Genomic DNA, 26,295 nt, shown 5'->3' on the forward strand with positions numbered 1-26,295 from the left:
AAAATGGCTAAATGCCATGGCCTTGAGCTGTAAGCAGAAATGAATGCAAAATTTAGAGGTAGAAAATAGTCTGAGTTTTGACTTTGTAGCGTAGCTAGTATCATTTTGTGTTACTTTCTGTGTGTACAGAAATCCAGGCACTCACTTTTATGATATGTACCAGAATAGACACTGAACTGCACACAGTACACGTGGATGCAATTATTATGTCTGGAACAGCAGCAGCTTTAAGTGATGTTTTGCTAGAGAGAGTAGCTAATCTGATCTCTTTTCCTTCAGTCTTAACACTGGAACTCATGGCAGAAGAGCACGCTGAACCAGCGAAACAGGATAGAGATGTAACAACTCCAGCAATTGGTGAGCAAGAGACTTAAAACAAGTAATGTCCTGAAAAGTGAACAGGAGCTGTATTCATGCCAGTAATCCCTATTTGGCAGAAGCCAGGAGGGAAGTTGACAACTGCAAGATGCCAAAAAGAAAAAAAAAAAAAGAAAAAGAAAACCCAAATGAGCTTTAAGAGAACTATGAAGCACTCCAGGAATATGTTCTAAGCGTTAACAAGAAAACTGCATGAGCGCTGTGAGAAAAATGACGAATGAAAACAGACTTTGACAGGCAGCACACAGTTAACTGCAAATGGCCCAAATACCACAGGTATAAATGTGGCACTTAACAGGGTCATGGTACACCCAGTCTTCCAGCTGCACAGCACCTTCTTCTGGCTGAGCTTCTCTCCTCTCCAAGGGGAATACCGTGGGCATTGCCCACCACCCCCCACACTCTTTCTCCCTGGTTTCTGCTCACTTTCTCCTGCTGCCCCTTTTCCAGTGAGGTTATTGCCTGCACTCCTACCCAGGTAGCAGCATCCCTCTGGCCACAGAACCGGCATTGCCTGGGAGCATGCAGGACTGTACTGCTCTCCTCCTGAAAAGAGTTATCCCAGCTAAGAGTTATCCCAGCTTCGTGCTCTGTGGGCGTCCCTTCCCTCCCCCATAGCACATGAGGCCAGCTGTTACAGCTTCAGTGGTTTTATAGACGTGTATGTTGACCTCATGGCAGAAGCTGGGAGACATGTAGGATACCACAACCAGCCCCCCCAAACAGGCAGCGAGACACCCTCCCCCCATGCACACAAGCGGCGACGCCAATCCCAAGATTCTCTCCCTATTGTAATTTTTTTTGCTCTGTGCAGATTTATCACATGCAGCTGCCACAACTTGTTTACAAGACACAAAAGCCATGAAAACAAGGTTGATGAAGTCTGCATGCGAGCTGTTTTCCCTGGCATAGATTTGTCATACCTCTTAGTTCACTTACGCCCTGGCTGGCCACATGGTCTTCAGTAACGCACGGCAATGCCTTCCCTTCATCTCCAGAGTCAGCCTAAGCGTGTGTTTTCAGTCAGAGGTTAGGTTTTGACACAGCTGCCTTGCAATTAGGTTTATCATTGCTGCAAGAACAGAAAAACAGCCCATTTTGTCTCATTGTTTCTTTCTACTGCCTTTCTTTTTTTTTTTTTTTTTTTTTTTGCTATTCCATGGTAAACCAAGTTTCCAGAAATGAACTTTTCCTTTGCCCTACCAGGGATGAGTGACTGGCCCACAAAGCCTTTGGCTTGTTACTAGGACTCTTGCTCAATTCTGGATCTTAGCTTCACCTCATGCCCTACATCTACCTACCTTTGATAATTTTATCTGGATTTACTTCAAGTTTCTGCTCTGAAAGAGTAGGTTCAGGCAAACTTCAATAACCTGCACTGAAACTATCAGTGCTACATTACAGGAAAGCAGAAACTCCCCTTTGATATTACTTTAGTGAGTACTCAATATGAGTAATTGTCTTCCTCCAAGTTAAATAACACCTCAGGGTGAGGAAAAGCTTCTACGCAGTGTGCCAGGTGCTACTCAGCCAAAGGGATTTGGCTTGTGGCTACAGCTGAACTTCTAGGTGTAACCTTGACACAAATAATAATTAAAAGAAAAAAAAGACCTCAAGCAAAACTGGTCGCAAGTGAAGTCCCCAGGGCCAGTCAGTCAGCAAAATGGAAATGCAGTGCTCATCACACAGCCAGGACTTTGGTGGTGTTACACTAATGCCATTTTGTATGGCTTACTGGTAAATGAAAACAGCACGGAGACCACAGGCTTTTACTTTCAATGACAACTGTTAACCTGAATAGCAACAGCTTTCTTAGTCATCCTATTTTCATTTTCAGTAAGTACTGCAGCTGCCGTAGTGGAATTACAGAAACGGTCAGCTCAGCCAGCAGAACTCAAGTTTGGGGTTTTAAACTTGCTCACATTTTTTAAGGGCAGAGTAATGAAGATCTCTGAGAACGCTCTTTAGTGATCCAAGTCCCCCATTTTTTCTGTCACAGCACACCAGCAACCTGCTTTGGGAAAAAAAAAAGGGGGGGGGAGGGGAGGAGAAAAATGTCAAAGCACTTAAAGCAAACAATGCATGTATTTGCATGAGGTTGTTTTTCCTTGTCAGCACTTGAGGCATGGGTTTAAGGAGTGTTGCCATAAAGTTCCTTCCTGCATGTGGACAAGGAAGCATCTTCCAAATCTTCACCAAAGATGACACTCTTCTTTGGGTGCCTAGCACCCTTTCAGAACAACCATCTATGCCACAAAGGATGTCTATTGAGCAACTTTTCCCTTAACCTCATGATTTTCACAAAAGTGTACTTCCATTTTATTATAAAGTTAGCCGTTGAAAACAACAAGCCACCACCACCAAAAAGTAAAAAACACATACATAAGCATCCCAGGCAAAATAGACTAGACGTACCAAGTACAGTGTGTCTAGAGATAAGACACAAGGCTCTTTCTGGATTCACATGCTGTCTTTGAAGACAAAGTATACAGCCACCTCTGGCTATGTTAAAAAATTGTTTTTTCTAGCTTTACCTCAATAGAAAGTACATATATAAAGAAAAAAAAAAATCTATATTCATGTCATGGTTTAAGCCCAGCTGGCAACTCAGAACCACACAGCTGGTACTGAACCAGCTGAACCCAGGACAATTCATGCAGTAGATTAGGATGACTCTGTGTTACTGAAGCTGATGCAGATATGGAGTAAACCAGTGTTTACTATTTGCCTTCATTTTTTCAAATATAAACATTGATTTGAAACTTGAAGGTTAAAGAAAGGCAGAAGTTTAGTAGAATTCCAGAGTACTCCATAGAACAAATAATCTTTCCAGACACTACAAAGAGATAAAAGGCCACAGCAAAACAAAATGCATATGCGTTGCAGCCTTCTACTCGTACTGATATCCTTACACTCATCAGCTCTCCTGTTCCACAAAGCCCTCTCCCAATCTCCCAGACAACTGGTTTGTTTTTAAGGATTAGCCGGAACTGATTTTTTTCCCCATGAGGTCTCTTTATTTCACTGTTGTTGGAAGGATAAGTGACTGACATTCAAGTAAGTTGAGATGTGATCTGCAAGTCTTCACATTACTTAGTAATAATTTTGATAGCCAAGTCTTTTTCTGAAAGGTAACTTTAGATTCTGTTGGCCAAAATACATCCCAAAACAAGAGGAATCTCTTTGAAATCTTAGTCAACCACCCATTTAAGTATCTCACCAAGACCTAGCTCCCAAAACTCAGATTTCAACTCAATACAGTCTCTTCTATTTCAGTCTACTAGAATTACTGAGTCAAAACCTTGTTATTGCTAGTCCAAGGATAAGAGTGGGAGCCCTTGCCCTGGCCCCTAAAAATCTGTCACTAGCGTTGTCAAGGAGCTGCATCACAGACGCTTGCTCCAAACCCCCTTTTGGCCTTCCCATTTAATCTTCAGGAGAACTTCCCCATGTGCTGTCACATCACCCAACCCTGAAGTATTTCTAGGAACCAAAACATGAAAACTTCAGAGGCCAAAGATATCCCCCTGGAATTTAATGAGCTATGCCTACACAGTTCTCTTTGGCCCCCTTTAAAAAAAAAAAAAAAAAATCAACACAATAGAACACACTCAGGTACTTCTGGCCCGCTTTCCTGCATTCCTTTAAATACCTGGTTAACAATAACTGCTAGTGCAGCTCTCTAAACCAAAGTCAGTATGAGCTCAAAAATATTTCTCACTTCCATTTATTTCAAGAGTACAGCTGTGTTTTCTGTAAAGCTCATATTCAACAAAATACTCTGTAAGCATCCATTTGTAAAGAAAATATTTTATTACATTATGGGAAAAAAAGCATAATCATTCAAAGTTCGTATTGTTAAAAAAATTGAAAATTTATTTTAAACAGCATGTCGGTATATTCTGTTCCACATGGGAATGATAAGAAGACTCTATATCATTACTAGATATTGCACAGTCTGAAAGAAAAAAACAAATCACATGATCTTGGGAACTATCTCACATTATGAAAAACCTATGAAGAAAACATTAAAAACAAAACAAAAAAAACCAAAACCGACACACAATCCTTTCTTTCTACAGTAGCTTTAAGTTTATAATTCTTGGAATGACCATATTCCACTGAAAACCATCTCAGTGACAGGAAGCTTCATTTCAGCAATCCCTTGTGCAAATAAGATTAATAAAAAAAAAATAATAATAATGCTGTGAAGTCTTTTGATATCATGTGGGTGGCAATAACCACACAGCTGTTAGATCCCTGCCTGGAAAAACAAAACGGGAAGAACAGAGGGGATTTAAGCCATAAGTTTTGCCTGCAACTCCATCTCTGCCGCCCTTTTGAGTGCAACATCCACCAGTAGCTGAAATCCACTAAAATCCTGGTTAAGGTCTGGTGGGGTTGGAGGAGGAGTGTTAAAGAGCCCACTTTGTGCATTCGCACCAGGTCCCAGTTTAGATGCATCCTCATGGTAGGAGAGGGAGTTGTCTGTGAAGCCATTGGTGGGGGGCTGCTGCAGGTCCGTGGTCTGGCCTACATCAGCTGGCTGGCAAAAGTGGAAAGGGGCATCTTTCAATGTAGTCACAGTCGTGTGGCAAATCACCGACGGCCGAGCCAGGACCGATCCTGGGGAAGCTGGCTTGGAAGAGGACAGAGTCTTGCCAAGCGGTGCTGCAGAGGGAAGGAAGGCAGTCTCCTCCAGCAGGGAAATGTAGTTCTTTGTGCTGATGGAAGACTCTACCAGGCCACCCTCGGGGAGCTTGGTCCCTCGCCGTGAGATAGTGAACTGATTTGGGTCTTTGCCATCCTTCCTCAGCATGTCAGGTAAAAGCCTGCGGCGTGCATTGATAAACCAGTTGCAGACCTGGGAATATAATGACATCTTAATTTCTATCTTCATTCATTTCCAACTATGTGCCATTAGAATAGTTGGATTAGATTAATGAATCCCTCCAAGCAGTTTCCTTAACTGCAGAACAAAAGAGAGGCCTACTGACAAGTTCTGACATGCCTGGCAAAAGCCCTTCCCTTGTCCCGGCTCTACCGCTGGCTCCCCACTCCTGTTACAGAAAGCCTGGGGACATTTGGAGACTTCTAGCCTGAACCAAAGGGTTTAGCTTTTAACTCTGTGCACACACATTAACCTATTGGCTATTGTTCCCTATGCTTAGGTTAATTAACAACAGGAAAACCTTTTCTCTCTGAAGATAGTCACTCCTCCCACAAACAGTTACTGATTTTCCTTGTTCAACTGACTGTGTCGACAGACATAACATGAATTACCTCATTTAAGTTTGTCCTTGTTTAAATATCAAACCAGTTTCCTGGGCGATACAGGATAGTTTATAGTTTAAAGTCTTTTTTTCTGTTTACTACATAAAGGAAGTTTTCTTTATGATGTTACACTATGAAAATCTTACTTTATAGCCAATTACAAAATTTTAACTAAAGAATTAATCTGGAAAAATAAAGTCCAGAACTCAGCAGGAGCCTATCTGTATTTAGCACCTTGCAAAACCAAACCAGAGTCAACCCAAGTTTTCATGCAGCCACCTTCCCAAGAGGTGGGAAGCGGCCAACTGTCAACAGCTATTCCACCAAAGATGATCACAGAAGGCAAGAATGACGCATCCAAGGGACCCTGCAGCTGTTAGTGGTATCCCAGGATGAGAATCCAAACTAACCACACAAAAGCCTCATCATACCTATACTAACACACTTGAGTAGCTCTATTCCATACAGGTTGCTCCACTAATGTTAATGGAAGTCATCAGACATATAATAATGTATGTACACATTCTCCAGAAACAAGCCTCAAGTTGCAGTTTTAGTTCTAGGTTAAGTGGCAAATCTATCACCATGAAACCTCTGTTGACAAGTAAATACCACCTTCTCACAATAGATAACCTTCATACAGACACTTTGTGTCTTTTGGGGCCCAATTCTGCACAAGTTAGGATGCATGCTTAAATTCATGACTGTCTGTTCTCCCAGAGAAGTAATTTTATCCCCAGTAAACAAAAGATCATCATAACACACAACTGATTTGTGTTTCTCCTTAGAATTGCCATCACAATGACAGTGAGTAACAATAAGAAAAAAAATCTCACATGCAGTGTTAAACATTTGCAATAGTGACTAGACCACAGGTAAATTAAGAAGAAAACAACTCCTTTTGAAGCCACTACTACTATTTTTAATACCTGTAGTGTGGAAAGGTGTGTTTGCCGGGACAACAGGGCTTTTTCTTGCTCTGAAGGATAAGCATTGTATCGGTGCTCATACAGCCAGTCCCGAAGAATCTGCACAGATTCCTTGGGCAGGTTGCCGCGTCTTCTCCGTTTGCCTGAGCCAGCAGATGAGGAAAGATCCAATGGGACATCCATAGTGTCATCATCCTCTGTTTCACTGCCTGACATTGCAACTACACCTACAAGACAAGAACAATCAGCCATCTAAATCTGTAAGCTACTCAGCTCCAGCATTCTATGGTTCACACATTTTTATTACATTAACTGTCTTTACCATGAATCATGGTATGTATAGCCTCCTATATAGCATTTGTCCTGTAGCGTTAACTTGACAAGCTGTAGCTTTTCTATCAGCTGAACAAAAAGTAGCACCAACGTTCTGTTCCTAAAGGAATTCTTCTCTTCAAATCCTCATTTTCTTGTTCCCCTAGCAACCTTTTATCTGCTGCATGTTATCAGATAGCTTCTATCTAATACCAACATTGTCCAAATTTGCTTGTTATGGTATGCATCCAGCCCTTTTCTTAAAGGATAACTAACCAGTTGCTGGGCAAAAGGTCAATAAGCAAGAACTTACAACACCCAACTCAAGCAATGGGTTATTTAATTTCTTCTTAACATGCTGATGTTTCCCTCCTGGGAGAGATAGCTTGAAGATTTTGTAAATTTATAGCTCATTCAAAATATACTAATAAAAACTAATGGCACAAGAAAAGAATAAAGGGGGAAATTGTGCCTGCCCCTACCAGAGTGGATTTTCACTTAGGAAGGAAACAGTAGTGTAGGCAAAGAAAAGAATCAGTTGCTTAAGAGTCCCTCAGTTTACTGGGAGATTAATTAATGTTTGGTTGGGTTGGTTTGTTTCTTTTAAATGTACCATTTTGCATCCTGATTTTTTTAACTTCATGGTTTTCATCTGATATTTTAATCTGTGGAAATGTGTGTTCTGTGCTACACTTACTACAAAGGCTCCAGATTTACAAGTTAACTGCATACCTTTTTCCTTCAACACAAAGCAAAGAACAGATTTCAGAATTTGATTATCCCTTTATATATGCACCACACAACTAGTAACATGAAGCTATGGTATGTAAATAAAACTAGGACAAACAAAAGTACAGTTAGGAAGACTACAGTTCTACTTCTTTGGTAGGATATACACAATACAAAGAAAAACATACTTTAAATACTCACCAGGTTAAGCTTACCAGAAATGTTAGTAATCTGACAAACTGTATGTCAACCCAAATAAGATACCACCCATTTTCAAACAGTAGAATACTAATTTCAATTGAAATTACACTGGTTTTCAGAAGCCCTTTCTAGAAACTATGTAAGGAAAACAAGCCCTTAATCTGTGTTTTGAACTTAGACTGGGGGTGGGGGTGGAGGAAACTTGCTCATTCATAACATCAAAACTACATACCTTAACAGTAAAAGCAACTTAAATGTCAAAAGTAATTGTTTTATGTAGGCAACCCACCCATAATTCAAAAATTCTGTTTAAAGAAACAAAGTCAGCTCTGAAATAAAAGAAACATGCCCATGAAAATATGAAACTATATAAAGCTATAGTTATATCCATAAGCAAAGAAACAGAAGGACTGTCATTTAAGGAAAAGAAAATCAAACAAAAAAACCCCACAACCAAACAACCCCCACAAAAAAAACACAAACTCAAAAAAACAAACCAAAACACAGAGGTGTGAATGTGCAAGCTTTACTTAATACTTGGGGGATGGGGAGTGGAGCAGAGGAGGACCTTTCCCCACACATCTAAACTTTAACCAAAGCTGACATGGTGAATTTTTCTTTCCTTCCCCTATTTATGAATAGTGCCAGCATCCTTAAATACAGTTTAAGTTGTCCAAATTTCAATGCACGTTTTTGATATACAAGCATTCCCAGCAGGATCATAAATCTGCAATTTGTCTGGCATAGTTACTTCAGTAACTTACTTAGTGTTGTTTTTGTTCTCCCAACTGCTGATTTATGTAACCGACAAACACCAAACTGACATACCAAATTTTTCCAGTGATGATTAGCTACATAAATTATCCAGTCACAGAACAGGAACAATAGGACAATATTTAAGTAGCCAACACAAGATAAACTCTGAATTATGTAAACAGGTTTTTAACTCATGTAGAAAGTATGTCAAGTTGAAAAGTTTAAAATGAAGCAAACCACTTCGCATTTGTCATAGCTTCACAGAAAGTGCTGTCATGCTTGCAACCTAACCTGAGAACACGCCTCGCATAATGGGCTCCTAGAGCCATGTGGGGCACTTCTTGGAACAAAGATCCTGCACAGACAACATGGTGGCTCTGCAAAACAGCTCATCCCTTTTAAATTGAACTTTAAAACTAGCTAAAACTAGCCTACACTGTTCAGACAATGTTTTCAAGTGCAGTGTTCTTGTTCGTCAGAAACTGTATGTGTTGCAGCACTTCAGTGGGTTGGGTTTTTTGTTTGTTTTTAAGTATAATAGGCAGCAAGTCAGGACTTTGGAAAACAGGGAGAGGCCAACAGCAAGGGCTGGAAATAAGAGGGAAGAGAAGCCAAAGAAGCTTCTCCTATGAGAAAGTTAGGTGTCTAATGCTTTGAAAGCCATGTTTAAGCAGCATAACAAAAAAAACCTCCAGGCACACACCACCCTGTCTGGAGTAACCTCTCCAAGATCTAGCCCACAGCTGAAAGACTCCACAGACATCTCTCTGAATTTGAGAAAACTGACTTGACAGGCACAACTTCTAAACTGTTGCTCTTTTTCACTCAAAAGTGGCAAAATACTGTGTGAATGCCAGCAGCACAAAAGTGTTTTTCTATTTTGCAAACAAGATCTTTTGCTAAAGTAAAAGTTGCCGTCTGACTAACTGTAACCTACCTAGCAAGAAATGAGTCAACAGCAGAGCCTGCCCTTTGACCTGCTCACTTAGTGTGTTATATTAATTGACACAGTAAGTTAGTGACAAAAAGCAGGTTTTGGCTAAGCAGGAAACTCAGTGTAGTACAACTTCTCCTCATTTAAATGAGCTCATTTAAATAGATCATCAGCCCTCTGAACTTGTGGGAGATCTCTCTGGCGCGGCACAGAATGAGCAGCAACAGGAAGTCATGACTAGAAATCTCACACTACCTCAGCTGATACATTTTTTTTTTTTACTGGAGCAGGAGCCACGTTGTTGTTGTCAAGGCTCTGTTTTCATTAAAGCATTTCTGCTGATCACAACCCAGCTTTGTTTTTCTGTCTTGTTAGTAATCAGGCTATTTGCTGCTGGTTTCCTGTTTTAACAGGGCCCAACTGAAAAGGCTTCTGGCCAGGCTCCATGACTGGACCATTGGCTTACTGTTATTTACACCCAGAATAAAGGCTTGTGGACACAACGCATAGCCCCAGCTGACCTACTAATTTATTTTGTCTTAAAAGCAGGCTAGCACCAGGTTATTTTTGATTAAATGTATTCTGGGGGAAACAGAAAAACTGCTTTTACAGGACTAAATTAAGCACCACAAGTTAATTTGCAGAGGTCTGGGAAACAATACAAAATCCCAGTTCTCCATTCCAGCTCACTCAGATGAGCAGTCCATGCTGTTAATGACCCAAGAACTACATGATCAGCATCCCTTCTTTATAAATTACTTTATCCTCCTGGCTTCCCAGCTGAAGTAATATACATGATTGAATGTGCTGTTGCATTGTATCACAGCCCAAAGACTTTACAGGTCCTCCTGTAATCAGCTCAGGGAAGATTACACCTAGGATCTCGAGTTTAGGCTCAACATTCAAATGTTAACAACTTGAAACAACTCGAACAGAAGTAGTACACAGTGATGACTAAAGCTGATTTCAAAATAATCTACTGCTGCTTAGGATGACATGCTGAAATATTTTGAGGGGGAGGACAAAGTATTTGGAAAGGCTGAGACAAATGAAATAGAAGTTAAGCAAATGAAAAAAATTTAGGCAGAATATCAGGAAAAAAAAACCCACATCTATCCCATTGTGTCGAGGAAGAGCTTCACAGAGGAAGTGGCAGAATCCAATTGTTATTCAAAACAGGACAAAGTATACCACAAGGAACAATCTCTGCCCTCTGAAGAGTGGATGGACAAAAATCACCTATGGAAAACCTCCCGCCCCCTTAGGGTTCTCTGAATTTCTTAAGCACAGATAAACAAAACCAGTTCCCATCTAAGGCCCCAATCCTGTTGTAACCAAGTTCAGTAGGATTCCTCACATGTATAAACTTGAGCACATGCCTGTGTCTTTGCGAGACTGTATTCTAAATCAGCTAATTAACAAGTACGATTGCTATCACGTTATTATTTGTAAATGAAACTATCCACAAAAGAGTCTTCGGGGTTTTAATACACAGCCTGTAAGCAAAAAAAAAAAAAAAAAGGAAAAGCAGCCCCACAACAAAAACAACAAACACCCCCCAAACAATAACAAAATCCAACAGACAAACAAAAAACCTAACTAAAATTTAATGTGAATTTGAAATCCAACAACAAAAATTAATTAGCTTAGAATTACTTATAAGTAACCAAGACCTACAAAACTACAAGGATGCAAAACGGAACTTCCACAGTATTTAAAAAAAAAAAAAAAAGCCAAGCAACTTTTTCCTCTTAACAAGTTTCAGAATTGAGGAACCAGCTTATTTGTTTTCCTCTGCATTTCACAGCTTATGCTCTATCACTTCAAAAGCGGCCAGATTTGGCTGTGCAATACTTTTTTCCTTCCACCTCCCCGTCCTCCCCCTTGAAACGAGACTTTTATAGCAGTGTAAGCAAGAAAGCTCTAACAAAGTCACTCTTTGAAACTTCTTGAATGTGCCTCAAATGCCAGGAGGTCACAAATAACTACAAGCCCAAACTTTAATAAAACAAAGGCACCCTAGCCCTAACATCTTTTTAAAAGTTTTGGTCTTTGTCTCCTCACCTTTTAATTTCTGCCACGCAAACCCCAGGCCCATGGCCCCTCTCAAAAGTTCTCCCTCCTGCCTGTCACCTTTCATTGTTTCCATTGTTTCAGCCCAGAACTTGCAATCCTCAAAGCAGATCTCTCCCCCTCTCACACACACAGATACACACACAAAGCCCTCCACATGCATACCTAGAAACTACGTCAGCGTTTTTCGCACGCATTTATTTCGGCGGGGGGAGGGGGGCTGGTAAGAACAACAGTTGAAAGTGCGGGGAGTTTGGTATTTCACCAACCAACAGCTGCCCTCGGGGAGAGAAGTCTGAACAATGGAAGCAACAGCAGACAGGAAACCAGCTCACCACTACTGTGCAAATAGAGAGCACAGGAATGTCCTAAAAATAACTGGGCTACATTAATTCAGTGAAACGAAGAAAAAAAAAAATTAGTAAAATCCCAACCAAACCCCCCTGCTAGCAATAGGGTTAACTATCTCAGCCTGCCTCGGGCGAGTGGAGGGTTCCGGAGCTCCTGCGGTTCGTGTCTCCAGGCACAGCAGCCCCACGCTACAGGCGCCCGGCTCCTGTCCTGCGAGAGCTCCGCTAGCCCCAGTACCACCAGCTCCTTAAACTTCGTCTTTGTGGCTTAATTCCCTTTGTGTGCTCGCCTCTCAGCTGAATGGCGCTTCCAAAACTTCTTAAGGGGGGTCTACGAACCATCCTAGTATACCGTGTTTCCAACAGCCCGATGATTTCACTAACTGTATATGCATTAATTGCTCTAAGGATACAACTAACAATGAGCGAGGCTGCTCTACTATAGAGCCGCAGGAATGCGTAGTACGGGAAAAACAGAACAACTCTGGAGTACTGAACATGCGCACTGCTCCCCTCTAACCCTCCACTTCGGGTAATTTAATGGTCTTTGAATAAAAAACACCCCTCGTCCCACACTACCGGCTGGCAAATCGCAACTGAAGAGACACTGCGTTGCTATAAACTTCTTTCCAGCCAGCACAGATGTGTTAAACCTGAAAGCACGTTCCGCGTCTTTGTGGCCAAGCTCTAATTTAAAGACACTTAAAGCACCACAAGCGTAATGAGCAACAATCCTCTAACTGTAGTTTGTCTGACTGAAAATTAACACAAAGAAAACTTAGAAAGCCCTGGCTTTATGAGGAAAAAACAAGTCTTTCTCCTTTTAACCCTACCTGTGCCGAAACTTTTGTACTTTTTTCTCTTTTCCCCATTTAAAGGAATGAAAAGGCAATAACTTCCAGCAAAACACCGCAGCCGAGGGCGCGGATGCGGTCTGGTACCCTCAGACCGAGCCCCCCCGCCGGCCCCCAGACCCACGCTGCCGCGAACAAAGGGCTGCCAGGCGCCGACAGGTCCCGGCGATAGGAGTTGCGGACGGCACCGCTTCCCCCACACCAAGTTGGGAAAAACGACCCGCACCTTCGTTCCCCCCTTGCCGGACGGCGGGCTCGGTGCAGAAAGGCGACAGAAAATGTTTTAATGGAGAGAAGGGGATCGGCGAAGGGAGCGAAAACAAAACTTCGCGGAGGCAAAAGACGAGCGGCTGAACATGTTTTTGACAGGGAGCCAGCGGCGCGGAGAGGCGGCCGCCTCCAAACAACAGCCCCGCATGTTTTGTCTGGGAGCGAAGCATCCACTGCCATCTTCCACGGGAGCTCGGCCAGGGGTAGGGGGTTCCACTGGGGATAAAACGGCCAAGAGAGAAAACAGGCTCCGTCTGGCTTGGCAACAGCCCACACACACACACACTTCACCTCCATCCCCCGAAATCCGTCCTCGCAAGAGACCCCTCTCCCTCCGGCTGCCGAGCACGCCGCACCACCCCTACCTTTTTTACTTTTCATCTTGATCACGAGGACCGCCGAACACTCCGCACACCGACCCAAGTTTCTCTCCCTTTGCCGGACGCCGCTCCCCCTTTAAACTCGGCACGCAGGAGGAGAAAGACGACGACGAAGAAAGAAGAAACACCGCAGCGTAGCCAGGCGCCCAGTCCGGGGCCGCGCTGCTGTCACTAGGAGCCTCAGGGCTCTGCTTCCCCGGGGGTTTTCTGGTGCTGCCGCTGCCGGGGTGGGCTTTCCTCCCCCCGTCCCTTTGTTCCCTTCTGCTGGCTATTGGCCCCGGCTTGTTAAAGTGAGGAAAGGCACGGGAGGAAAAGGTACACAGCGCCCGCCCTTCCCCTCCTCCCCGTAGCGAGTACGGGAGAGTAGCCGAGCGCTGCACTGGCACTCGCGGCTGCCTCCTCCTCCTTTCTCCTCCCCTCCCGGGCTGCTGTGGCTCTGTCAGACGGCAGGGGAGGGACGGGCCGGGGGAGGGGGGGAACGTACCCGCTTGCTCATGCACGCACAAGAGCGCTCCGTACCTCTCGCTCCCTCGCCTTTCTTCCAGGCAGACGTTTGATCATTAAACTGGAAGGAGAAGGGGGCGGGGGAGGGAGATTTTGACAGCTGCCCTTGACTAGCCTCCTCCTGTTGCTGCCGGACGAACCACCCACTCCTTCGCCTGAATAGAGAGAAGAAAGAGGACGGTACCGCAGGAGAAGGAGCCTTCCAAAGACCAGCGGGCCCCGCTGGCTCCCCTACCCGGTGCCCCCTGAGGGGCCTGGCGGCGGGTGCTTTGTACCCTACCCGCAATCCCCCGATGGCACCGAACGAGCCCCGTCCTTCTGGCGGTCGCCCGCCCCTCCCGCGGGGAAGGCGAGCCCCCTTTATGGGGTTATTTATACATCGGTTCGTAAAGCTTGTTTTTCTTCCTCTCAAGCTCCCAGCCCGGTGGATGTTGCTGTGACACACGCTCGTAGCTGTGAAAGCTAACAGCCTCCCATCCTGACTCGTCCCTGAGGGGCGAGCACGCGTTGCAGCAACAGTTTATTTTCCTTCGGGATGGGAAACGCGGGGCCGGCGAGTCGATCCCCCCCCCCCGCCCCAGCAAAGGGAAGATATTGGGGGGGGGCCCTTCGGCGCCGGGCTAGGACTTCAAAGTGCCGAGCTCTGGGTTGACGTGTGACACGGGAAGGTTTCGGCGTGGAAAGCAAAACAAACCGCCGTGCCCCACAAACGCGTTTGTATCGCTCCCACACCGCCACGTGCTGGGCCGTTGGCGGGCGAGGAGGAGCTCGGGGTTGGGGGGAAAGCAAGCAAACGCTTTAAACGGCTGATGAAATAATGAATCCCTACGGCAGTGCAGAGCTCCCTCCTTCCTTCCTTCCTTCCCCCGCCCTCCCGCTCTGGCGGCGCGGGCATCCACACAAACGCGCATTCACAGCCGAAGGGGAAGCAACAGCATTTTAACAGCCCCCTCCCCCCCAGTACCTTGTAACTATTTTTATGTGCCGCAATTACCGCGACCTTGCTGGAGATAAAACAGCTGTTACATCCTGAAGGGGGAACGTGGGGGGGGGGCGGCTGCCGCGTCACGTCAGTTGACAAGGCCCCGGTGTGGGGCTGCCGGCTAGGCTGTGTGTGACTGTTAGGGCTGCCGGTTGCCGTGCCGGGCACACTTGACTCACGGCGCCGCGGGCCCGCGCTGAGCTGAGCTGACGCGGGCCGTTGGTCCGCGCGGCGCTAAACTGAGCGCCCGCCGGCGGCAGCGCGAGCCGGGCCGTTACCGGCCGGCCAACTGCCCTCTGCGGGGATGAGGTAGGGGCGCGCACTCGCCCGCCCTCCCTTAGGGTCCACCTTCCCGCCGCGTTGCCGGCGTCGCCCCTTCGGTTGTGTCCGGTTCGGTTCGCGCCCGTGCAGCTGTGAGGGACAGGCTGGCTGAGGGGCGGGTGTTTTTTAACGTGACAAGAAGCGAGCCGTGTCTCTGAGGGACGGGTGACGCACAGGTGGGGGGTGTGCGCGCACGCCGCCGTGTTTTGTTGGGGGTTTCTTTCCTAGTTTGTTGTTTAAAGTCCTGGTGCCCAGCTGCGAGGGCTGACTCTTCCAGGGGGGAGTTTGAGCGTCCAGGCACGCTCACGCCAAAAAGAAAAAAAAAAAAAAAGTAATTACGGGAAGTTGACAAAAAACACGTTAAGGGTTTGAAGAGATTTCCCTTTCCCCACACCGCCCGAGCCGCCTCACGCTTGGTCGTTGTCCTAGGGACTGCTGGCAGATTGGGAAACAAACTCCCTCTCCACCCCCGCCTTTTTTTTTTTTTTTTTCCCCTGTTTGTTTTTTAGGTTGGTTTGGGTTGAGATTTTTTGCTTGGTTTTCTCTTTGGCAAGGTCACTTTTATGAGAGGGGAAAAAAAAAAAAAGTTTTATTTTCATACCGGGATCAAGCCCGCTTTTGAAAGTGTTAGAAACAGCATTTCTGGCTCTGTTGGAATGTGGGTTCCTAGGAATTTTCTCAAAGGACGATAGGAGAAGACTGATTTTGACTTCAGGTGGCAGGTTTTTAGCTAGGAGGAGCAGCCTGTGTGCTCATGTCAGGGTCAGCGTGTGTTCATGTGTAGCTTCCCAGATACAAAATGAACAAAGAGGCTTTTTTGAACCAACATTCCTTATGGATTTGAGTATGGAGGGGCGTGTCCATAGTTGGGACCACTGGGAGGGACAGAAAGTGGGTTTGTGCAGCACACCTTGCAGTTGTTGCCTACAACACAGGTCTGCCTACAAATTCTGTCTTTGTCACTTGAAGACTGATGTGTTTGAGGTGGTAAGGTAGATAAGGTTTGCAAAAAACGTAGGATGGGTGAAAGAAAACCCTTGTAACCTTTATCGGTTAGAGTTGTCTCAGGTGTGCTGAGGCTTTCACCATTTTGTGAAACCCTCAACACACCTGAAACAAGTTTGCATCTAAAGAGAGCACAGGTGATGCTCCTTAGGAAATATCTTGGGTTTAGTACACTAAACTTTAGCCTAGGCATTTAAAACCCTTATAAGTTAATAATAGCTTACAGTATTAGATCCAAAAATTTTCCTTCTGGACCAAAATCAGAGTATCACATGGGTTTGGGTGTGGTAGAGTTTTCTGTGACCACTACCTTGAACTAAGTTCAGACTTCAAAGCTGAGAAGACATGGTCCTTAAGGAGTCAATTTATTTCTATATGTGAAAATACCTAGAAAACAGATAGATTGAAATATATAATCTGTTTTCAGTTATTTTTATTAAAGTATTACAAGGAATCTTACTGAGCTCAAACCTAAGGAACAGAGCAACTTGATTTTTAGAATTAATGCAGTAACACGGTGGCCCATAAGTTGTGGTGACTGTTGGTATGGGCTGTTGCTTGCAGGCAAAAATAGGTGGTATGGAAGATTTTTTTTTTTTTTTCCCCGGCATGCTAATGAGGCTGTGTTTCTTAGTATTACCTAATCTGTTGAAGCTGCATCATCAGCACTAACAATCATATCTCACAAGCAGCTCATGCTATCTGTGCGGCTCCTTGGGTAAGAAGTGGTATACACATGCATCAAGATGCATCTGTGCCAACAGGTTTGAGCAGATTGGTTTAGTCAGAGCAAGTTCAGCTCTGTCTGGAACCTATCTGCATAGACATGCTGTTAAGTATTTGTAAAACTGGATTTCAAAAAGGGAGAGAAATAAAACTGGAGGGGCTAGATTTTGAATTGCTTGATGATTGTTCATATCATAGGTTTATCAATGTTCTGTGGTGGGGCACACGTTTCTCTGTCCTGTCATGCTGCCATTTATGACATCTTGCACAATTAATTTCATGTTTCTTGCAAGTGCTTTGCCTTAAGATATTGGGATTATGTTTGCCTAACTATTACTAAGGTCTCCAAAGCCATGCTTTGAGCATAGAAATTCTTAAAGGAAGTACTCTGGAAAATTGAGACCTAGGAATCTCAGGCTTGTGGGTGTTTGTTATACTGTTTTTTATTTATACAGTTTTCTATTTATAAAATGCAGAGTATATCTCCCCCTCTGCACTTTATAGGATATTATGAAAATAAACTCATTGATATTTGTGGAGCACTCAAATGTCATTGAAATGTTTCTGAGAAAATTTATTCCTTTATATTCAGAACAGAATTAAGCATCATGCAGAAAATTAAGCAGGTCATACCTTCAGCAATGAGAATAAAGCAATGTAACAAATAACCAGTTTTCCAGTGAAAAAGTCTGTCCTATGCATGAAAAACCAGGAATTGCTACTGTAGCTCACAGCCATTCTTCACCTGTTCTTATCAATGATGTTGACTAGTCTCAGATGTGTCTGTGGAAAAGGAAAGGCTATAGAAGGCACATGTGAGATGATACTATCCCACAGATGTCCTATTCAAATCTTAAATGGCTGAATACAAGCACTGGAGCAATAGTTAAATATAACTTCAAATTTTGTTACTGAGATAGCTGAGTGGTTTTTATACTGGTATAAAAGTTTAATATCTCTATAGCATTAAAACCCTGTAATGGCAGTCGGTTGCAGAGTACCATGGTGAGTTGTGAGTTACATAAAAATGCATCTTTAGATTTTTTTCTTACGTATTTATTTCATTGACTATCATCTTCTGTTTTGATACAATGAAAACAAGTTCTGACTTCCTGCTTTATTTGTACCATTCACTATTTTGTATACTTGCATCATGTCTGCTTTCTGAGGTAATTTTTTTCACTCTTTTCAATCTCTTTTCCTATGAGAATTATTCCCAGCTTTTGATTATTGCCTTGGTTCTCTCTCAGGTCTATTTAGTTCTACAATATTCTGTTTTTCAGCAAAGGTGACTTATGCTGCATGCAGTATTCCAAGCAAGGTTATGCCTCTGATTACAATATATATATATATTTGATATTACTCCCTGACCTATTTCTTATGGAATCCAGCATGTTAGGCTTTATCTTTTGCTGCTGCTACATACTCAGCACAGGGCTCTGTCAACTTTGGAGGTTATATAGCTTGTTTGAAGTTTGTCTTGTGCACAGCTGAATCTCAGTGCTGAATGTCTTTTGTCATTGCACTGTTCATTTATTTAACAGAAGTCATACTGAAGTTACTCACAAATCTTCCTTTTCCCAAATATGTTTTTGATAGCTTCAGACTCTGGCACCTCACTATTCTTCACCTGGCCCTATTTCTTCCTTTCTTGGTGGTCTTAGCTAATATATTAAAGAACACGGGACTGAGCATGAGGCCTGGAAGCACCATGCTGTTAACCTTTTCATCGTAATAAAAACCAACTTTGATTCTCTTGCTTGAACCAGATACTAATTCATGACAATAATTTGCCTTTTTGCCCTAGCATCTTACTTGTTTCTCCAGTAGCTCTTTGCAGGGAATCTTGTCAAATACCCTTTGGAAATCTAAATAAATTATGCCAACCAGCTGTGCTCCCATATTTGGATTTCACATTTCCCTTGCAAAAAAGATAAACCAAAGTCATGAAAACAATCCTTAGATTTCAGAACTTCTACATGAAAGACTTTGCAACTAGAATATACTTTTCACTTTTTTTTATATGGGCATTCTTGTGGTTATTAATGATCAAACAAGAACAAATGCACCAGGAATTCTTTATGGAGAGTCATGCAGGCTCCTCTCTGGTATAGCATCAGGTTTACAAGCTTTTCATTCTCAGCATGGACTTCAGTACAATCTCTAGGTAAGAGGCAGCAGTTACCATTTGTGATGAGGATCAGCTGCTGGAGTGCTCTGTACTTGTTGCTGGGGTTTTCAGACATTTACTGGCAAAGGGGAGTTACGGCTTCTCTAGCAGGTTCTAGTGCAGTCTTTCTTTGAGGCCTCTTTCAGCTCTTCCCTGTGCCAGCCCATGCTCCCTCAGCTCCACATGGTCATGCCCCAAGTCTGTGCCTCTCTATAAGCCTATGGAAAGATAATATTCTGATTACTGTAGGGACAACTTAAGTACATACAGTAATGTTAGCTATTAGAAGACTGCATAAACTTTGTAAGTGACATAATCGCACACTGAGACTAAAAGCTGTACGGCTACTCTGGGGAGTGGCTTATGAAACTTGCATTAATGTAAAAGCAATTTCTTCTTCATAGCTTTAAGTCAGATTACTGTGTAAAATTTAAAAAAGTGAATTGTAGGTTTAATCTTGCTTGGAGTAATAGTGTTCACTTTCAGGTTTGGACTTAAAACTCTGACAAGGAACAGACCTTGTATTCCTTCCACTTACGCAGAAATTATAATTTTTGTCCACCACAGGCACATCTCGTAACTGCTTTGTCCTCTTGCCTTAGAGGGGGGGCTTTGGCTCTGTTTTCCTTTGTGGCATGCAAGTGAGTGTATCAAAATCAGCATGACAAATGGCATGATCATTGACAATCTCAGCTTAGCTCAAGAACTTGTGGCATGCAAGGAAACAGATCCCTCTTTCCTGAAATTTGAAACTGTGGGTGCAATTTTGCAATTTGTGCAGTCAGTTTTTGCTTATCTGTAAGAAGTTAAGCAAGTAAAGCGGGTATGGCTGCCAAAAAAAAAAAAAAGTGGGTTTAGGGCTTTTTTGTTTAGTTTTTTTAATAGTGGGATGACTAACTTGTTTTTACCACAGACTGGTTAGTGCATAGCAAGGACAAGGCAGGAGGTTTACTGCAGGTGCCCTAAGCAAGAGTGACCTCACTTATCTGACCTTGTCTAACTAAATACTGGAATGTCTATCTCCACTTAAGTTTTTGCATCAGCAAACTGTATCTAGCTATACAAAAATCACTGTATAAATGAACAACAACAAAACAAAAGCCTAAGAGATGTTTACACTTGATAGCTGATCTATTTTCAGGGCAGAATGTTAATTTAAAATGAAATAACTCTTCATAACTATGTCTGGGCACTTTTATTCTGTTTAATGTAGTCTACTCTAAGCAAAGTAACTTAATGATCAGGCAAGTATTTCCTTAGTTGAGTCTACACTAAAAGTTTGGTTTGTTTTTTATATTTAAGGAACAGTGTCTAAAATTATTTCTGTCCTTGAAAGACAAGGTTAACTTTGCCTTGCAGAAGTACAAGCAATGCAATCATAATGAATGAAATATACTAATTCCACTAAACATTATTTGGTGTAACAGTAAATAACATATTTAGTTTTCTGTATGATGAAAAACCTGTATTGGAATACTTGTTATGGCTGTGAACTAAGGAAGTAATGGTACCGTATCTTAATATTTTGGGAAATAGAAAGTTCTTGCTAAAGATGCTCTGTCACCATTCCCTGCCATAAGGGAATAATGTGTAGGAAATAATGCCTTCTGGGACTGCAGATTTTCCATGCCTTTTTAGCTGAACATAAATGTGAATGTTGGTTATTAGGTATAATAGTACAGAAAAAAACCCTATTTAGGTCTACAACCTTATGTTCAACAAAGACTGAAAAGGATGTAGACTTGTTAAAAGTAGTGGGATTTTATGACAGGCCACAATTAAACCCTGTGTACTGAATGTAGAAAAGCATTTACTGTATGCTAAAAACTGTGCTGTACTTGCTCTGAATATATGCTGGGAGCTTTATTTTCAAAGCTGTCAGCTTTTTATTTTCATAGGTATTGCATCCACTTTATTATTTTTACTACTGCAATTGTTTTGTTAATCCTCAGTGTTACACAATTTAAAATTAATGCTTACATTATTTTAACCTGGGTGTGATTTTTACATATTTAACTGCAAACAGAATACTCTTTCAATATTGGAGATGCGTTGCAGAGATTTTGAGTGACTAATCAAATTTACAGCTTTATGGCACAGCTTCATTAATTGAGCATATAAGCAGGCTATTAATATTACTTTATTTACTAAGCATTTATGTACATACTAAGCTAACCAGATTCAGTGACTGTTTGAGAGGCAAGTGTGTAAAAATTAGGGACTATGCATTCGTCTTGCGGGTGACAGTGGTGAGCTGATCTTTTCACCTGGGAGCTACCATGAAAAGATGTCTGATGACTAAGGAAGAGTTAAATTTTCACTGCTGAAAAAGGTGTGTAAGGTTTTTAAAGTGGCAAATAATGGGTGTTGGCTAACTTTCTCTAAAATCCTAGACATAGCCTGAGGCCCTAGTCTTCTCAAGGCGAATGCACCTTGTGATGATTTAGGACTGTGTCTGTCTGCAGTTATAATATAGGGCATCAAGGAAGATTGCTACACCTGCATGTGGCCCATCCAAGTGTGAGTATTAGGAGGCAATGAGAGTGCTACACTCTAAGGAAATTAATTTAAACAAGATTTTGTTGATTTTAGGGAGGATCACAGGAATTGGATTGATGCTTCTGCTCTCCCACACTGGGTACTTCTGTACTAGGAAGAATAAGTCAGGTGTTGGTGCTTGATTTTAAGACCCAAATCCTGAAGGCAGATAAAGGAGGATTGAGCAGGGAAGAGAAACAGGAATGTGTGCTCTCTGTCTTCAGTAGTGCTGACAGTTCTGAGTCTGCATGGGGCTTTCTGCTTTCACTGTAGCGTGCTCTTTCTACATGTGAGCATCAGGATATTTCTTGTGAATGTTGAAGTAAAATAAAGCACCCTACAGAATTGTTGGTTTGGTTTTGTGTTGGGGATTTTTTTGTGGTTTTGGGTTTGGGGTTTGGTTTTGTTTTTTTTTTTTTGTTGGTTGGTTTGTTGTGTTTGGGGTTTTGTTTTTTTTTTTTTGTTTAAACTGTGATGTGTTGGTGGAGTGTAAACTGTAACCTAGGAGCATCCCCAGGATTGGATTTTTGGCACATTGCGCTTATTCTGGGCAGTCCATGAGCAGCTTGAGATAGCTAGTTTATTTTGTGAAGGCCAAAGGCAGCCTGTCACCGAGTAATCTTTCACAATGTCCAAAATGAACGTAAGGGATCATGGATCTCGAAACACAGTGACCCTATGAATATCTGTCTCGGGCACAGCATGGGACCTGTGACAACCCTTAGCTGTAAATAGTGTGAGAAGCCTTCACTTATGTAAAGCAAATGGTATTATGGCAGGCACTCCCTAAAACTGTGTTATAAGCATTTGCTTTCGTGGGATTTGGGCACTTGGATGTTTTTAGAGTGTAAATACTCAAGCAGTCCTTCATGTAAATATTTTTGTGATAGTCTTTGTGATTTTAGAAGTCTTTGGGAGTCTTTAAATCAGCTTTATATAAAATAACTTTAAATAAAGTTATCTCAAAATCCAGAAATCTTGGGGGACATTCTCAGTACTTCTTCTTAGGTGCTCTGTGGCTTGCATGATTAGCTATGTGGTAAGAGTCATAGCCAAGTGTGGGGGTAACTGCCCTGGGGGCTCGAGGAAATTGTGATTATGCATTAGGAGACATTGAAGGTAGGAGCAGTTGAGCTTGGATCCTCAGTGTATAGTTAGTATATAACAGCCTAAACTTCTAGTGTGAATATTTCATGTCTTGATAAGAAGCAGTCTCTGGACACTTAAGTGAAACTAGATAAACAAGCTGTGCATCCTCATGGAGCAAATATAAATCTTGACACAGCTGTTAATCATATGTTGATCTGTTAACTATTAAGACACTAAAAACTGTTCTTCCTCCTTCCATGGCAGTTAAAAGATGTAGTAAGAGCTTCCATCCTAATACGAGCAAGTATTAGAATCTGTTGTACCTGCCTCATGTCTGTACCCATTATGAGGTGTAACAAAACCTGAGTCTGAGTCATTAGTCTCCTGAGGAGCTGGAATTTAATCACCTGGATGCTTAACAGTCTTATGTGGGATCATCAAATGGCTAAGGATCTGACTTCCGCTGTTGAGAGATAAACTTCAGGTATGGAGATATTTGATTAACTGGTTAGTCCTGAAAAGTGGAAGGAAGAAGGCTACACCAAGTTCGAATGACTTTCAGTCTTTGTGTTGTGTTGTGTTACATCTTTACAAGGTGCTAATTGTCTCTTACTTGTGTGTAGTTAAGGCAGATGATTGGCATCTATTTCAATCTCTTGCAAGTGTGTCTGCAGACACAAGATCTAAGCAAGCTGCATATAGCTAGGTCCTGGCTAGCATTTCTTTTCTTAAATCACATTAGTTTAAGACTGAGTAATTTCCCCTTGAAGACAGAACCTTTTAGCCTTAAATGTGAAATGGAAATGTTGAAAGTTTCATTTTTTTCTGTTTTAGTTTCCCCATTTAAATTGAAGTTTTAATCTGATTCTTTAACACAGACACTGAACCACATATTTGAGACAAAGATAAGGATTACGTAGGAGACAGCAATCATTGCTTGTTAGTTAATTTGGTGTCAGTAAATGTAATTTTCCAAAACGTGATTTCTCAAATTGTTTGGTTTTTAGAAGTGGAATAGCTTTATATTTGTATGAAGGTTAAAACTCTGAGAGCTATTATTCATGCTGAATAGGGGGTGTTGTATTACACAGAATTTTGTTAAATGCAGAAGTTTAAATAAAGCTTGTTTACAGAGGTAAAACACTTAGAGAAAACTATTACTTTCTTACAGTGCTGTACTGTTGTTTTTTTTTTGTAGTAATACAGTTAATGTATTGATAGTTCTAGTATGAAAACATGAACATTGCTCATAAAACAATGTAATTTCATGGGTGCTATAAATCTAAGGAAAAAAAACCAGAATGCATTTATTTAATATTTTTGCTGCCTCATATTAATATACAGAACACTTCAGACTGATGTTCTATTCTATATGTATGGATGTGTCCTGGGCTTACAGAAATGTATGTACTTATGAACATACTTGTTCAGTGTAGTAACCTGTCCTGACTTTTACTGTTGGTGTGAATCTTAGAAGAAAGCACAAAGCAGAGAACATTTGCATACAAAGCTTTGTTTACATCTGTGTGTGTATGTATGCACACAGTGCTGTTAGTTATATAACTGATTATTGACAATGGTATTTTATCGAAGTTCCTTGTTGTCTAACACCACGAACAGTAATAATGCATGTACAGATGGAAGATACTATATTGCAAATTCGGTAACTCTTATTTTTGGAAGGCTTAGTGAATGGAATGCCTAGCAGAAATGATCATTCTGGTGTGTGTGTTGTGCCAGCATCTGCTGGGAAATGAGATGCCTCTGCAAAAGTTCTCTGTAGACTGGCCAAAGTCTAAGTCTGTCCAAGTGACATGTGTCACAGTAAATTAGTTTTGAGCACTGCTAACAGTCTGATCTTGTCATTGTGGTGTTCCTGCTTCACTAATTAGCTGAGATGTAAGGCTTTAGTATTGATGAAATACCACATGAATATAGCCATACTACTTTTCACTCTCAAAGTCAGCTTCAGACTTTCATGTCCCCATAGCACAGTGTTAACACATGACAACTGCTAAGAAAGTCATGCTAATGATTATCTTCAGCAATGTGCTTTCCTTGAAGTGGCTGAACAACTTGTTATAGAGCATCCCTGTCAGGAATGTCAATTATACTTCAAAAGTGTAAAATTTAGTACAAATAAGATAAGGTTTGTTGGTGGCCCAGCATCAGGAGTAGCTTAAGGCAGCAGAAAGGCAAGCAGGTGTTGGTGAAGACAGAAACACAAGACTATCTGGGACTGCAGACTGCATGGACAAGTAAGCTGCTTTGAGTAAGCTGCTTTGGGGACTAGCATTACTCAAGCAGCCACACTTGGGTGTTCAGGTGGTCTTGGAGCTCGGTAGTGAGACTTTGGCCTAGTTCGGATTTATGGAAGAACTTCAGTGAGGCAAGGTGCTATAACTTCTAGTTCTGCTAGCATTCAAACTGCTGCACTTCTCATTAGTTTAATTTCTGCAGTATGAATGGACCTGATCAGCAAATTAATAAAGTGTAACTTGCTTTGACAGAGCCCGAGGGAGTTATAAAAGAGACATACTGGAGACAGGAGAATGAAACATGCTGCAGAAGAAGCAGTGAGTCTCCCATGAGTGCCTGGTGATGACATATTGTGCTTTGCTGTCAGTCTGTTGACTCGCGTACACTTCAAAAGAGCTCTCTGGGGAGCTAGTTATACGAATCATTGGCTGATGCATTGTGAATCACGACAGTGCGTTTTTTCGTTCGGATGGGCCTTGAGTGTGCCTGACGCTGCTTTGAAACCTCATCTAATGCCATAGGAGCTTGGGGATTTCAAGAAAAATGGGGCAGTGGGATAAGGAAAACCTGCCCTCACAGATGTGATCAGTCAGAGGTGCTTCTGGGTTGGCTGGTCATCTGTTCTTTAGTATCATGTACTGCTCCTGCTCAAAGCTGAGGAAGCAGCAAGAACCATGAGTGTCATGGAAGCTGAATAGAGAAGAAACAAAAACCTAGTGAGTGTTCTGTCTCCATGGCTAATCTGAGAGCAGCTGCACTCCAAAGATCTGGCCAGGGCAAAGGCTTCAGGGGGTTAGGGTACGGGTTGGTGCTGCCAGGTGCGGCTTTGGCATGGGGTTTTCTCTTAGGAATGAATGATTGCTGCTTCTTTAAGGAGCAGGCAGCAAAGGGTACCCAGTAGCACTGAATGAACCTTGAAATGTTATACTCATAACAAAGAAGAGCTAGATGAGGAGTTTTATCTGGAATTCCTAAGGAAAGGAGGTTTATATAATTGTGCTGCCCTTGTCTGCTAGTCTGTCTGGGTTCCTCAGTAGCTTGAGAAGTTGTAGGACAGTTTCAGGTAAATTTTTATGGAATTCAGATATCTTAAAGATGCTTTGTTCTTTATGATAGTGATTAAGTGGGTTAAGTAAGGCCTGAATCTCTGCATAGAAGGAAAGGCTTTGAAAGGAGTTTGGTTATGTTGCTAGACAGTGACACATCCACAAGGGGAAGATACTGAATGCCCCAAGCACAACAGAAAAGGTGGTGGTGTTTG

The 26,295-nt window shown here is 42.3% G+C and overlaps 1 protein-coding gene across 1 annotated transcript; it reads right to left on the reverse strand.

The window, feature by feature from the left end:
• Nucleotides 1–3,314: 3,314 nt before the first annotated feature.
• TGIF1 (TGFB induced factor homeobox 1) lies at nt 3,315–13,468 on the reverse strand. The gene is made up of 3 exons (XM_080611205.1): nt 13,426–13,468; nt 6,582–6,808; nt 3,315–5,242 (listed from the first exon to the last, which is right to left on the reverse strand). The coding sequence occupies exons 1-3, from the start codon at nt 13,439–13,441 to the stop codon at nt 4,676–4,678; spliced, it is 810 nt and encodes a 269-aa protein (XP_080467331.1). The 5' UTR covers nt 13,442–13,468; the 3' UTR covers nt 3,315–4,675.
• Nucleotides 13,469–26,295: the final 12,827 nt, after the last annotated feature.

The sequence above is a fragment of the Psittacula echo genome (assembly GCF_963264785.1).
Source record: "Psittacula echo genome assembly, chromosome: 2".
In the NCBI taxonomy this organism is placed as follows: domain Eukaryota; kingdom Metazoa; phylum Chordata; class Aves; order Psittaciformes; family Psittacidae; genus Psittacula; species Psittacula echo.

Coding starts and splice junctions, on each gene's coding strand:
- TGIF1 (XM_080611205.1), bottom strand. Junction 5,243..6,581: donor CACACCTTTCCACACTACAG/GTATTAAAAATA, acceptor TTATATTCCCAG/GTCTGCAACTGGTTTATCAA.